The sequence below is a fragment of the Penicillium antarcticum genome (assembly GCF_028974205.1).
Source record: "Penicillium antarcticum strain IBT 31339 chromosome Unknown utg000002l_segment0_segment0, whole genome shotgun sequence".
Classification (NCBI taxonomy): Eukaryota; Fungi; Ascomycota; class Eurotiomycetes; order Eurotiales; family Aspergillaceae; genus Penicillium; species Penicillium antarcticum.
This window is the reverse complement of record NW_026695300.1, coordinates 4232433-4244711: the sequence shown is the minus strand read 5'-3', so window position 1 is coordinate 4244711 and position 12279 is coordinate 4232433. Positions and strand designations below refer to the sequence as shown.

Below are 12279 nucleotides of genomic sequence, written 5' to 3'. Positions count from 1 at the left end.
AACAATTAAGCGAATCAATACATTAAGAGCTGATAATAGTCTGAACTTCTAACAAAGACATCATATAACTATTAAAACAAGAAAGAAATCGGTATCACAATCATTGTAACATGAAGCAAAGTCGCGCACCTGGAAGCGCCGCGCTTAGAAAAGCAAGCTAAACCCAAACAAAACCCCCGCTTGCGAAAACACACGATAGCCATGCATAAAGAAACTCAATGCCAAACGGCAAAAGCAGGAAGAAGCAAATCACTCAGAGATATGGCATCCACAACGCATCGCACGAAGCCAGGTGCTGGGGGTTGACTGCCTTGGAGATCAGGTCGATGGTAGTCTGATTGGCAGGCAGGTTACCCTCGGGCGGACTGGCAAGACTGACAGCACGGTTGACGATGATCTCGCTGTTGTTGTATACCAGGTCGCGCAGTTGTCCCACTGGAAGGGGACTGCGGTGCTGAGCGGTAGCCCAGAACATCATCTCATCTCGCACGAAGACGCTGAGCTGTTGCTCCAGTTCGTGGCGTGGCTCTGTGAGGCAGCGGGCAATTGCCATCATTGCGCAGGCGAAGACACCCTCGGTTGCGATGGGACCCAGGAAGGTTTGGATGTTGGGTGTGAAACGGAAGGGCACTTGCTCGGGGTTGTAGAAGAACGCCTTGGCAGGGTTGATGGTGGGGATCAATTCGGCACCCCAGATGTCACCAGTCGAGCGCGACACCAGGATCTTGTTGGGGTAACGGTTTCCAATGTGCATGACATAGGTCATGAAGGCCACTGCCGCATATTGGTAGGCGAATTGGCGACGGAAGAGCCAGAAGTCCGAGAAGTTCGGGTATGTCTGCTGGAAGTATTCCAACACAACAGTACTTGGGACCCATTTGTCTTGAATGGCGGTAAGAATTTCCGTGCGGAGAATCTGCTGTTGATCGGTCGAGCGCTGCAAATTATTAGTTTGGGTTTCAACTTTGGGTGTCGGATAACTCACGTTCTGCTTTGTCTCTGCTAATGACCTCATCTTATCCATTGTGAAAAGCACAGGCTCATCCTTGTTCATTCCCATTCTTCGACAATAATCCTCGTAGATACCCTGCATAGAGATGTATGAAGAATCATCACGAACCAAGCGAATGTGTGGTGCCAACGGAATCATAAGCGGCAAGTGGAAGCACAAGTTGCGGCGACGACTCTCCTTGCGCTTTGCGAGCAGGCCATTGAAGATCCGGAACAACTGGAGAATGCGCTCCTCGCGTCTGCAGTGGCGGGCGGCGGGATGTTGAACGGCAAATGCTTGAACACTGCCGTCGTGTCCTCGAATCTTCAAGCGGCGGTGGCAGACACCAATACCACGGACCAGATCCACATCGGGAAGGAAACGGTCGATGCGGACAAAGTCCTGGTTCTTGTCCTTGTGAAGTAGGTACTGGCCGGGAACCTCAACCTCATCGAACTTGAGGAAGCGGAACTCACTGAGGTGCGGTGAGTACGCCTCGAGGAACCCATGCTGAGGGCGACGATCGAGCTTCTCCTCGAACTTGTCACGCCAGCGTCGGAGCTTGTGGATGTATTCGTTCATAGTTGGCTTCTTAACAACGAAGTCCGCCTCGAAAGATTTGCGGATGTGAGCCGGAAGAATGGTCTCTGCAAAACGAGTGATGTTGGCCTCAGTGGCAGCAGGCAACTTGAAGTCCTGTGCGTAAGATCCGGGCATACGACCAACATAAGCCAGACCATCGTTAAGAAGAGCAACAATAAGACGGTAAGCATCCTCATCAGGGGGACATTTGAAGTTCTTGTGGATCTGATCAACCATGGTCTCCATGGAGAGAGCAAGTAAGGGGAAGGCAGTCTTGAGACCAGACATGATCTCATCCGAGTACTCCCACGGCTTCTTAAGAGGCTCCTTCTCATCCGTTGCAGGTGCAGCAGCATTTTGAGGAGTTCCATTTTGACCAGGAACTTGCAAGTGAGCTTGACCCGGAGTCTGACCAGCCACTGGACTTTGACCTGGCCCTGGGCGAGGCGATGCCTGAACAGAGTTTTGAGGTTGGGCTGGGGACTGGCTCTGCGGCGGCACATTGTTCTGTGTAGCCGGCGAGTTCGCAGGTGGGACTGATGGAGAAGCATTGGCACCTGCAGCAGCCTGGGCCTTCTGAGCAGGGGAACCGTCCGCACCAGGAGTGGCCTTGACGCTTGGCGATGATCCTTGCTGCTGTTGTCTGGCACGGTTGATCTTTTCTTGCTTTTGATCGTGCTGTTTCTTGATGCTCAGCATGTCCTCGCGGTTGGTACGAAGCAAGAAGAAGAGAGCCTGTGGGTAGAGCTTGGCAATCTTGACCAGAACGGCCTTGCAGAGGCGAGCCTCGCGGTGAGACAGGCTGGTAAGAAGCTGGGGAATGAAGGTAATCCAGTACCACACCGGGGTGTCTCCCTTGAAGTTCTCGAAGGCACTTGCGATCTTGCCTTCGTCATTGTCCAGGCTGAGAAGCCATAGGATTCTGCTGAGCAGCTTCCGGGACTTAGCGCTCTTGTAGAGACCAGCCGCCTCCAAGTAGCAGCTAACTGCGTTGCTGGCCAATTCGTAGTCAGTTGGGTCAGCCTTGAACCGCTGGTCACTGTATTGTCCCCACTCAGACCAGGCCTTGGCAAGGCGGAGATCGTAGTAGAGAGCAACACCGAACGCCTCATTTGCCTCGTTGACATGATCCAATTTGGCAAGGAACATACCCTTGAGGGTGTAAAACTCCGCCTTCTGTTGCGGTCCGAAGTAGTTGAGGTTAGTGTTGTTGATCACATCCAAACCGCTGTTCAATTCCTTGGGATTCTGGTAATGACATTTGGCTTGCTCCCGAAGCTTGAGGAAGGCCTCTTGGATTTCGATGTTCGGAAGAGTGTAGATACGGCTGAGCTGATTGATACAGACCTCCGGCATCTGGTGCTTACGAGCAACATGGGCAAAGCGATTGATGATCCAGGCTGTTTCATGGTATCCACGGTAGGCGTAGGAGTTGCTGGCCACATTATTTGTCTGTGGGGGTAGCAGACTGAGGTAAGTGCCATTAATCAGCTGGAAGATGTGTTGACGCCAAGTGACAAGGTCCTGCCATGTGTTGATGTCGTCCCAAAGATTGGGCAGACGGTCCCGCCAGGTTCCAAGCAACAGCTTGAGCTCAGCGGACTTGGTGTCCAAGTTCCGCTCGTTGGTTTGAGACAAGCTACCACAAATGTGGCTGGCATCATGCAACTCGACCAAAAGTTGGAAGTGCTGCAGAATCGGGATATGGGCGTTGGTGATACGCTTGGGCAACTGCAGCCACTTTCGGATCGAGAGTTGAATGGACTCGTCGCAGACGCTGTTGAAGTCTTGAATGTTCTCCTTCTTCGTGTGATATTGAAGCAGAGCCATGAAGGCCTGGAAGAAGGTGCGTCTCGGCGTAGGGGCGTCGGAGACGGACTTGATCAATGACTCAAGTTGTTCTCGGTTTCCTTCACTCTGCCAGTTCTCAATGTTTCGCCAGGCGGACTCCAACAAGAGATCGTTCAGGTTCTCGTGCTTGGCGAAGTCGCTGAGAATCTCCCACTGCTGGAGCTTCTGGGCACAGATCAACCAGTGGTCTTCCCATACGAAGTATTCACCCTGAGAGAATGGCATGGCGCCGGAACGAGCCTTGATCTGAGCGTTCTCATAAAGCTGCTGGGACTTGTCCCACATTCCTTGCTGCTCATAAGAGAGGGCTGCATTGGTTTCGACAAACTTGCATCGGCGACGCCATGTTCCGTAGAAGAAATCGTCTTCTTGCAGGCCAGCGTAGACCTCAACGAGGGCATCGAGGTTGCTTTCACGCACAGTAGGTGTATCGATGATAGGATCGATGGCGGTCTGCTCCAGGTAGGTAGCAGCGGTGTACCATGCGTCGTAAGTCCGACTCAGATACTTGACAACATGGGGAGGAATCTTGAACCGAGGACGAGCACGAACAGTGCCCTCAAGAAGAGCTTGAACAACGTTGGGACGCTTGTCGAGCTGTCTATGGTGGTACTCGCGAGTGAGCAATGTGACCATATCCTTCTCGAGATCGATGCAATCCTCCTTGGACAGTGTAGACCAGAAGATGGGAAACAGGGTGGTCCACAGCTTGTAAGCAACATTCGAGTCGGTGTGCTGAAGCTGGCACAAAGGTTCAATCAGATCCCGAGTTCTGACATCGCCAATGTCCGACATGAACTTCCGACGCTCAGCAACAAAGGTTTCAAGTTGACTGTCAACCATAATATCAGCCTTTCTGGGGTCCTTGTCGGCACTGCCAAAGAGGAACGACACGGGGAAGAGGGGGAAATCTTCGTGGTGCAAGCGGGCAGTGGTGTTCATATCAACACAGCCAAGCACTAAGTGTGATGCCTGAGCCAACCAGAAAGAGTCGGCAAGAGTATCCCAATTTTGGCAAGTCAGGACATAGCTGAGACGTGAGCTTGCAAGGCGGGTCAAGCTTCGATCAAAAATCTGCATAAATCGATTGCGCATCTCAACGTCCTGTGCTCTTGCACCGATGAGGAACGCATGCTCCAAGCGCACTGTCAATTCGGTGCGGGTGATCTTGGAGTCCTCGTAGATCCGAATAACGAGATCGAGGAACTTCTTCAGCATCGTCTGATCAGGTCGGGATTCGAACAGCAGCATCTTGTGCAGCACAGCAGTCTTTTCCTTCAAGGTCGGCCAAGATTCGGTAGACTGGAAGATCCACGACTCGGCCATACCCAAGATCTTGCTGCACAGCTCGATGTTCTGTGAGCGCTCGACAATCTGTGCCAGGACACTGAGGAACGGACGCCGCTGGTCACCAAGATGAGACATGCGAACAGAAATGAGTTCAATAGTCTTCAGAATGAGATCGACTCCCAGCTCGAACTCTTGCTGGTCAGGAGTGGGAGAAGCACCTTCGGCGGGCTTAGCAGCGCCGTTCTGGAGCTGGGTGCCATTCTGGGTGGATGCAGCAACGTGCTCCTTAGCCAGCTTCGTAGAAAAGGCCTTCATGACAGCAGGAATGTGGGTATCAATTTCAGCTGGTTTGATCTTGGACAGTGTCCACAAAACGTTCAAGCTGGAGACGTAGTTGTTGGCGGACAGGGTCTCAGTCGCGATGGCAGACAAGTAGGTAGCAAACTCCGACGGTGTGCCTTCAGTATCCATGGCATCCTCGTCATCCGGCTGTTCATCGGGAATGGCTTCCAGGACGTAACGAACAGGAGGCGGCAGCTTGTGAACGATCTCCATGTCATCTTCTAGTCCATGTAAACAATCCTGGACCTCTGGATTGTCCGATTTCAGAGGCTTCTCGAGAAGCTTCTGGATGGTAGGGAGGCGATTTGCAATCCACTCTTGTGGCTTGGTCGTGATGAGGACCCTCAATACTTGCAATGTGTTGACCATGTAGGTAATCTTGTCCTCAGGCTTATCGCCCTTCTCTCCAACCAAAATTGGCTCGGTGACCTTTTGATAGAGATCAATGTCGAGATCGCCCCAGTACTCAGGTGACAGAAGGCTGCGAAGCAGATGGATAGCCTTGTTGATCATTTCACCAGTAGGCACAGGGTTCTGCTGCTTGGATGTAGGCATTGACCGAATTTGAGCCGCCGGAACAGAGAAGCGTTCAGGGATGGTAGTGATGAATGTGATGAGGTATTTGATCAATGCCGCCCGTAGATCGGTGGGCACTGTGTAGTCGGAACGTTCTCGGATGCTCGGGGGTCCAAGGGCGGGAGATGGCGATGGCTCCTGAGCTTCATCCAGCTTGCGCTTTCTTGCGACTGGAGACTCGGGGTTTCCATTGGTCAAGCTGTGAGACTCGGCGTTGGGTGTCCGCTTCTCTTCCCAGTGCCAGATCAAGCTTATCAGGTTGAGCGCCAACTTCTTGCTGTCGTTGGATGTGTTGGGTGGGCCGGTGATCTTGATCAAGGACGGAACAATAAGAGGTACGAAGTGCTCCCTTGATTCGTAAAATAGATCAGGCTGCCGAACCAAAAACTGGAAGATGCTCATCACCTGCTGCAGATTGGCAGTCTCCTCAGCCAGGATACGACGAGGCCATTTGGCCCACAATGGGTACCGTGCCTCCGCTCCTGAACTGTTGGCTGTCCGTGTGGGGAGCACGGGAGCCAAGACGTCAAGGGCCTGCGTGACGAGAGCTCGGCCTTCGTTCTGGTGAGCCCTCAGCAAAGCGACATAGACTTGGATAACAATCTTGAACGGTGTTTCGTAGTGCGCAATGAAGTAACTAATCAAAACGTAGGCACCATACTTGTTAATGATGTCCTCAAGTCGGATGTAGTTCCAAGCGAACTTGATGATGTCTTTGCGAGAGTCCTGCACCGTTTGGTGATGATATTTGATCAACAAAGCGGAAAGCTGGAGCAACTCCATGCGCGAGTGGTCCACACCGGCTTGGTTGGACTCCTCGGTCAAGTCAGCGAGCTGAGGCTTCCATAGACGGCTCTGAATTGACTCAGTCATGCTCTTGTCCATCAACTTGGGAGTGTTAGGAGGGCTGTTCCAGGTGACCTTGACGTCCATAGCAAAGATGGGGTTCACTAGATGACGGAAGGCATAGGTCTTGGTCTTCTGTGGGCAGCTCTTCTGGCCATAGAGATCGAGACAACGCATGATGACAGAGCGGCGGTAGTCAATCGACTCATTGGAAATGATGCTGCGGTAGATGAACTTGGGGAGTGCAAGGGTACGCTTCAGTTCATCGGCGGACAAACCATCAATGACCTCGAACAAGAAGTCCAGGTCGTGAGTGGCCTCAGCCAAGTACAAGGTGAAGATATCCATCAACTGGTCCTCGGCTTGTTCCACTCTGAGTCTCTCATCAGCTGGCAGACTGTCACCGCGGAGCTTCCTCTCCAGGTCCCTGCCAGAAGTCAAGAGCTTGACTTTCATCTCTGCGTGCGAGACCAACCAGCGCTTGGTTGAGCTGTAAGAACAGAGCGAGTGTGCGACATAGATACCATTGATGGCAGCAGTGTTCTTGCCATCACCAGAATCTTGGCCAAAGGCGGCAGTAGAAAATCCTTCAGTGTCAGCCACGATTGCATTTCGCAAGCCTTCACTCTCCGGGTCAGCCAGGATCTGTCCGAAGAACCGTCCAAATCGCTCATCCTTGAACCGAGTAAAGAAGAACGCAAGACTCTCCTTGGGGTAGCGATTGAGGTACTTCACAAGCGGCTTCCGGAAGGGACTGTGTGAAGTGCGACGCAACTTCAACTCCAGGTCCATGACCTTGTTGACAAGGTGTTCCATAAAAGAGGTAGCAGCCGGAGGGAGTAGATGGAAGATATTGAAGATAGCAGCAACGATCTTCATGGCTGGGTTCTGTTCAACGAGACTGAATGACACCTTGGCGAGGACGGTATCATCGGCGATCACCTTCATATGATCAAGTAGACGAGCACCGATTTCAACCTTGAAGTAGTTGGTGAGCAGTGTCAAGAGGCGAGCAAGACCATCCAAACCAGCGACGCTGAGACGTTTGGGATCCTGAAGGTTCATGAGAATAGGGCGCAATCCATTCTGCAACAGATCTTTAGGAAGCTTGTTGGTTTGCGTGAGAACGTCCCGAAGGCCGGCATTTGCTGCTTCAATAACCTCCTGTGACCTGGAGTACAGTGATTTGAAGAAGACTGATATAATGCGAGCACGGCTGGTGTTCTGCGGTGTGTTGGCAAACTCAGAGAAGCTCATTGCCATAGACAATAGACGAAGACAAGCGACGCGGAGGTTCACGATCATGTCTGCGTTCTTGAACTCATTCGGCTTAGACGCGAGGGATTCATCGTCGGCGTCGGCAAGGGCAAGAGACTCCAGCATCAATCGGTTGAGAGGCTCATTGAAAGTGACAATGTCGTTGTGAAGACTGAGGCAGTATGTGATGGCATCAATGAAACCAATCTGCGTTGGAAAAGGCAAGGCACGCAGTGGCTTGTTGAAAATGGACTGCAACAGTCGATCCTTGACCGGCAGGATCAGCTCATGTACCTCACAGTCAAGCACTTCCTTCAATGTGGTGAAGCAACGACGAGAGGTCTCTCGGACATGCTGGTTCATGTGTCCGAGCTCATACACGAAGAAGCCACAAAGGGCATACAAGCGACTCTTCTCGTTCTTCAAATCCTCCTTGGGAATGAGCTTGCCACATTTCCGAAGAATCAAGGACATTGTCTCCTGTGACTGGATGCGTGTAGCAGCAGGCAGATCGGCAGGGGTGTCCTTGATGACATACATCAATGCTCGAGAGAACTCGACATGTCTCTCATAAAGCCATACCTCTCCCAAGTCCAGCTTGGTCGCAAGCAAATTGATACCGAGACTGCCACCTGCCTTGGTGAACCACTCCTCACTGTGGCAGCTGTGGCAGAAGACACGGCCAAGGTGCTGGAAGAATGGGAGCTTGGATGCCTTCTCAGGGGAGCCAAAGATGACGCCTGCAGCATCCCTGACAACCAGCATTGCTTGCTCAGCTGCTTCCCGGACATGAATCTCATCAAATGACAGACACTCAACGAGGGCCTCCGCCAGAATCTTTGAGTCGAGGTACACGGGTCCCTCGCCACTTGCAACATCGAAGGCCTTGCGACCATGTCTAGCTTGAGCCAATGCACGACCAACCTCAAGAAGAGCAAAGTGCTTGCAGACATCAGCCACGAAAGCTGTAGCAGCGGGCTCAAGCTCAGGGATTGTTGTGGCAAAGATACAGGCCTTGAGAAGCTTCTTCACGATCGCTTCCTGTGCAATCTTCTTGGGAATAGAAGCTGACCGTTCAGACTTGTCAAGAATGTCAGCCATGGCACCAGGCTTGTTCTCGAAGAGGTCATTTGCATGAAGTCTGATCAAGGTTGCCAGGTCTTCAGGAAGGTTATCGTAGCCGATCTGAAGCTTGAGGTGTGAGCTGAGCATGCGATAGGCTTGCTGCTTGTAATAGATGTCCGAGGCTTTCGCGGAATCAGTCTTTGGGATCTCCATAAGCTTGCCAGCAGCAAGATCAATGCCAATGTCCACAGGGAAAGGTCGCTTCTCATTGGGGCCGATGAGGCGGATGTCAAAGCTTGGGTTGTCATCAGAGTATTGCTGGAACGACAGCTCTGGTGGGTGGTTGAGGAACTTGCGGTTGCGTCCACCCAGCTTTCCTAGGATGCGCATGGTAGTGTGTGCGTGGAAGTGGTTGTAGGGATGGGGGCGGAGATGGTCCCAGAGTGCAGTCATGAGCTCGTCCATAATTGGAGCCATGATTGGGTCGAGATAGTCGGCAGTGAGGTTATCCACGCAAAGTTCCAGAGTACGCAAACCTTGGCCAACAAGGTCTGAATCAGCACGCAAGGCCACCACGATGGGACGCATTAAGTAGCTAAGGTGAGGGAGAAGATGGCTCAGGCGTGCGGGAACAGTGAGGGTAAGTTCAACATATAGGTCTCGTTCTTGCGGTTTGCGGGCTGCGAGTAACAAGTTGTTGAAAGTTTCGAGGAGCATCTCAAGGAGTGGGAGAATCTCCTTGTAGAGAAGCTCGAATCGGCCCCCCCCGATGCTTCGGAAGAGGGAGCGCAGGAGGAGGAAGTAGTTCATAGGCTCCTCGGCTGTGACAGAAAGCTCGATACACTTGGTGACGATCTTTGTCACATGGGGGTGAAGCACCTGCTCGTTCTGCACGGAAAACAGGGTCACAGCCATGAAAGAAAGCTTGAACATCCTCAAGAGAATCTTTGCCTTGGTCATATCTGACGTCCCAACCTCATCGATGCGTTCCATGAGATACTGTAATACCATGCCGGAGAATGCGGGAGAGGTGGCTTCGCTGGCGAGGAAGAACTGTGGTAGGTGAAGCAAAGATCCATGTTCAAACATGAGCTCGTGGAGGTATGGAATTTCCGAGTGGAAGACCTCGTGGAATGTTGCAGTGTCAATGCAGTGGAAGACTGTGCCAAAGCTTTCCAGAAGCTCCTTCTCTTCACGCGACATCGGTGCTGTGTACTGGCTTGCCAAGAAGTCAAAGGGAGACGAGTAGTTCATATCAGGTGGAGATTGATCAACTCCATAGTAACGGAATACACGAGCTCCCTCGTGAAACAGCTTCTTGATAACGCGTACCTCCTCAGCGTTGTAGCCGTATGAAACTTCAGACCAATTGATGGGGACACTATTCGGGTCAATCTGAACATCATCGGGGTTGCAGTTCTTCAATTGGCGGAATATGTTCTTGAGCCCGTTGATCAAGTTCCTGAAGAGGAAGATATTGTCCGAGACAGGGTCACCGCCACGATCGCGTGGGCTGGAAGTCTTGATGGGAGAAGCCGAGAAAATATCAATCTCATCCCAGTCAGGAGGCTGATCCTTCTCCGCAAGATAGTTCTCAGCACATGGCTCCGTTTCCTTTCGGTATACTTTGTACGCCTTGGACACCTTGACAGCGTTGTTGAACTGATGGTTCATAGACGCAAACTTATCACCAATGGCGTCTAAAATCATAATTAGGAAATAGCGGGCTTCGCGCTTGTCTTCGAGCTTGGAAATATTCTCCGCCATGTTCAGAAGAAGCTTTGCACTCATGGTCTGGAAGCTTGTGCCAGGGAAATCGTCATGAAGATTCTTGGTGTAGACCTCAACAGTGCGCCGGATCTGATCACGGCTGAGATGGTCACGGACATGGTGAATCAGATCAGCTAGCATGCTATAAGCCAACGGCCTCATGGTCTCATATACAGTGAGGCCGTCTCCGATGAGAGTTCGCTCATCCAAAAGCTCATCAATCTTCTCAAGAAAGATCTTGCGGTAGTTGAAGTTGATGATGTGACGGATGGCGACCAATAATTCCTTGCGTGCACCTGACTTCTCTCGCGGGCAGTCTTGAAGAAGTCGCACGACGACCGAGGGAAGAGTAGGAAGGAAATCCTGGAGCTGGTGGGCATATAACCTCAATAAATACGCCAAAAAGCTCATTGTCTTCACCTGGGCTGTAATAAACTCTCCAAAGGCAGCGCGGTTCTTGATTTCCTTGCATACGCCGGTAAAAATGGTGCCCTGCGCAGCAGCTTCTGCGTGTGCCTTTTCCTGTGGCTTGGCCTGGAGCAGCAGGATTGTCTTGATAAGAGGTACGAAAAGCTTGACGTTCGCTGAAACGGATGCACGGTGGGTCTGGAAGATCGAAACGACGATAATAGGGCATTCAGCAAGAACCTTGAAGGACTGCATTCCTTTGAGAAGGACATTGCTGGATTGCTGATCGGGTCCAAGATCTGAAACTGATGTAGCAGGTGAGCTTGGTCGTGGTGACTGGAAGTTCTGTGCTGTCGCGTTGGGCGTGGATGGCATGCCAGAAGGTGTGGCCTGGTTTGGAGTGTCAAAAGTGTCCCGGACAACCTGTTCCATGGTCTGGAACATCTCCTGAATCAGTTCCAAGAAAGCTTGCACCCGATGTGCAGTAGCCTTTGCTTGGTTCCGCTCCAGATCCATGATTGTCTTCATGCATAGCACTGCATTGTCCTCGTTTTCGATCCGCGCAAGCTCCATCAGCAGGTCCACCATGTCGACGGCATACGGTTCAACGTCGGGGGAGCCCATGGGTAATCGGTGTAGCGTCTCGAGGATACAGTTTCGTAGTTTCTGTGAATGCAAACGATGGTTAGTACTTCCGTACTATAGATATATATATTGATCGAGAACGAAACCGTTCCCGACTAGAATGAATTTATCTCACTTGTTCATAAGACAAGCTGAAGAAAACCGGGTCTCCCTTCAAGATTGTCTTGAACACAGGCCATAGCTTCGACAAGAAGATGGGGTAGCTTGCGCCCGAGCATAGGGGCTCAATGCTATCTCGTAATTCGGTAGCAACATTGGCTCTGACTTTCACGTCTAGAGAAGGACAAGTGGTTAGCACGAGGACGAGGTGACTGAACAGGCTAGTAAGCTCATGACATACCCAGCTTCTCGTCGCCGAGTTTGCTGGCGTAAATCTCAATATTCCTCTCCATCCTTGCGATCGCACCCTTGGAAAGGGCAGGTCTCTAAAGAGAAAGAAACAGCAATGACGGCCGGGCCGAGAGGCCGGCTGAGAAGTACAGAGTGTGCGCAATCTTCCCAGAGGAAAATTGGAGTCTCATATGTCGTGTTGTGGTGTCAGAAAAGCTGTGTGGACTCGATCGATTTGCGAAAAGATGGGTGACGGGTAGGGTTTAAGGAAGAGAATCATCAAGTCATTGAGTCTTCCAAAATAAGAAAATGCCTAGTCCATTGAG

General features: G+C 51.6%; 1 protein-coding gene across 1 annotated transcript; it reads right to left on the bottom strand.

The window, feature by feature from the left end:
- Positions 1-253: 253 nt before the first annotated feature.
- Positions 254-12015, bottom strand: N7508_002576 (histone acetyltransferase TRA1; the record flags this gene model as incomplete). Its single annotated transcript, XM_058460642.1, has 4 exons — positions 254-937; positions 986-11644; positions 11739-11896; positions 11964-12015. 4 exons carry the CDS (start codon positions 12013-12015, stop codon positions 254-256), a joined length of 11553 nt encoding a protein of 3850 aa, XP_058324174.1.
- Between the last annotated feature and the right edge of the window lie 264 nt (positions 12016-12279).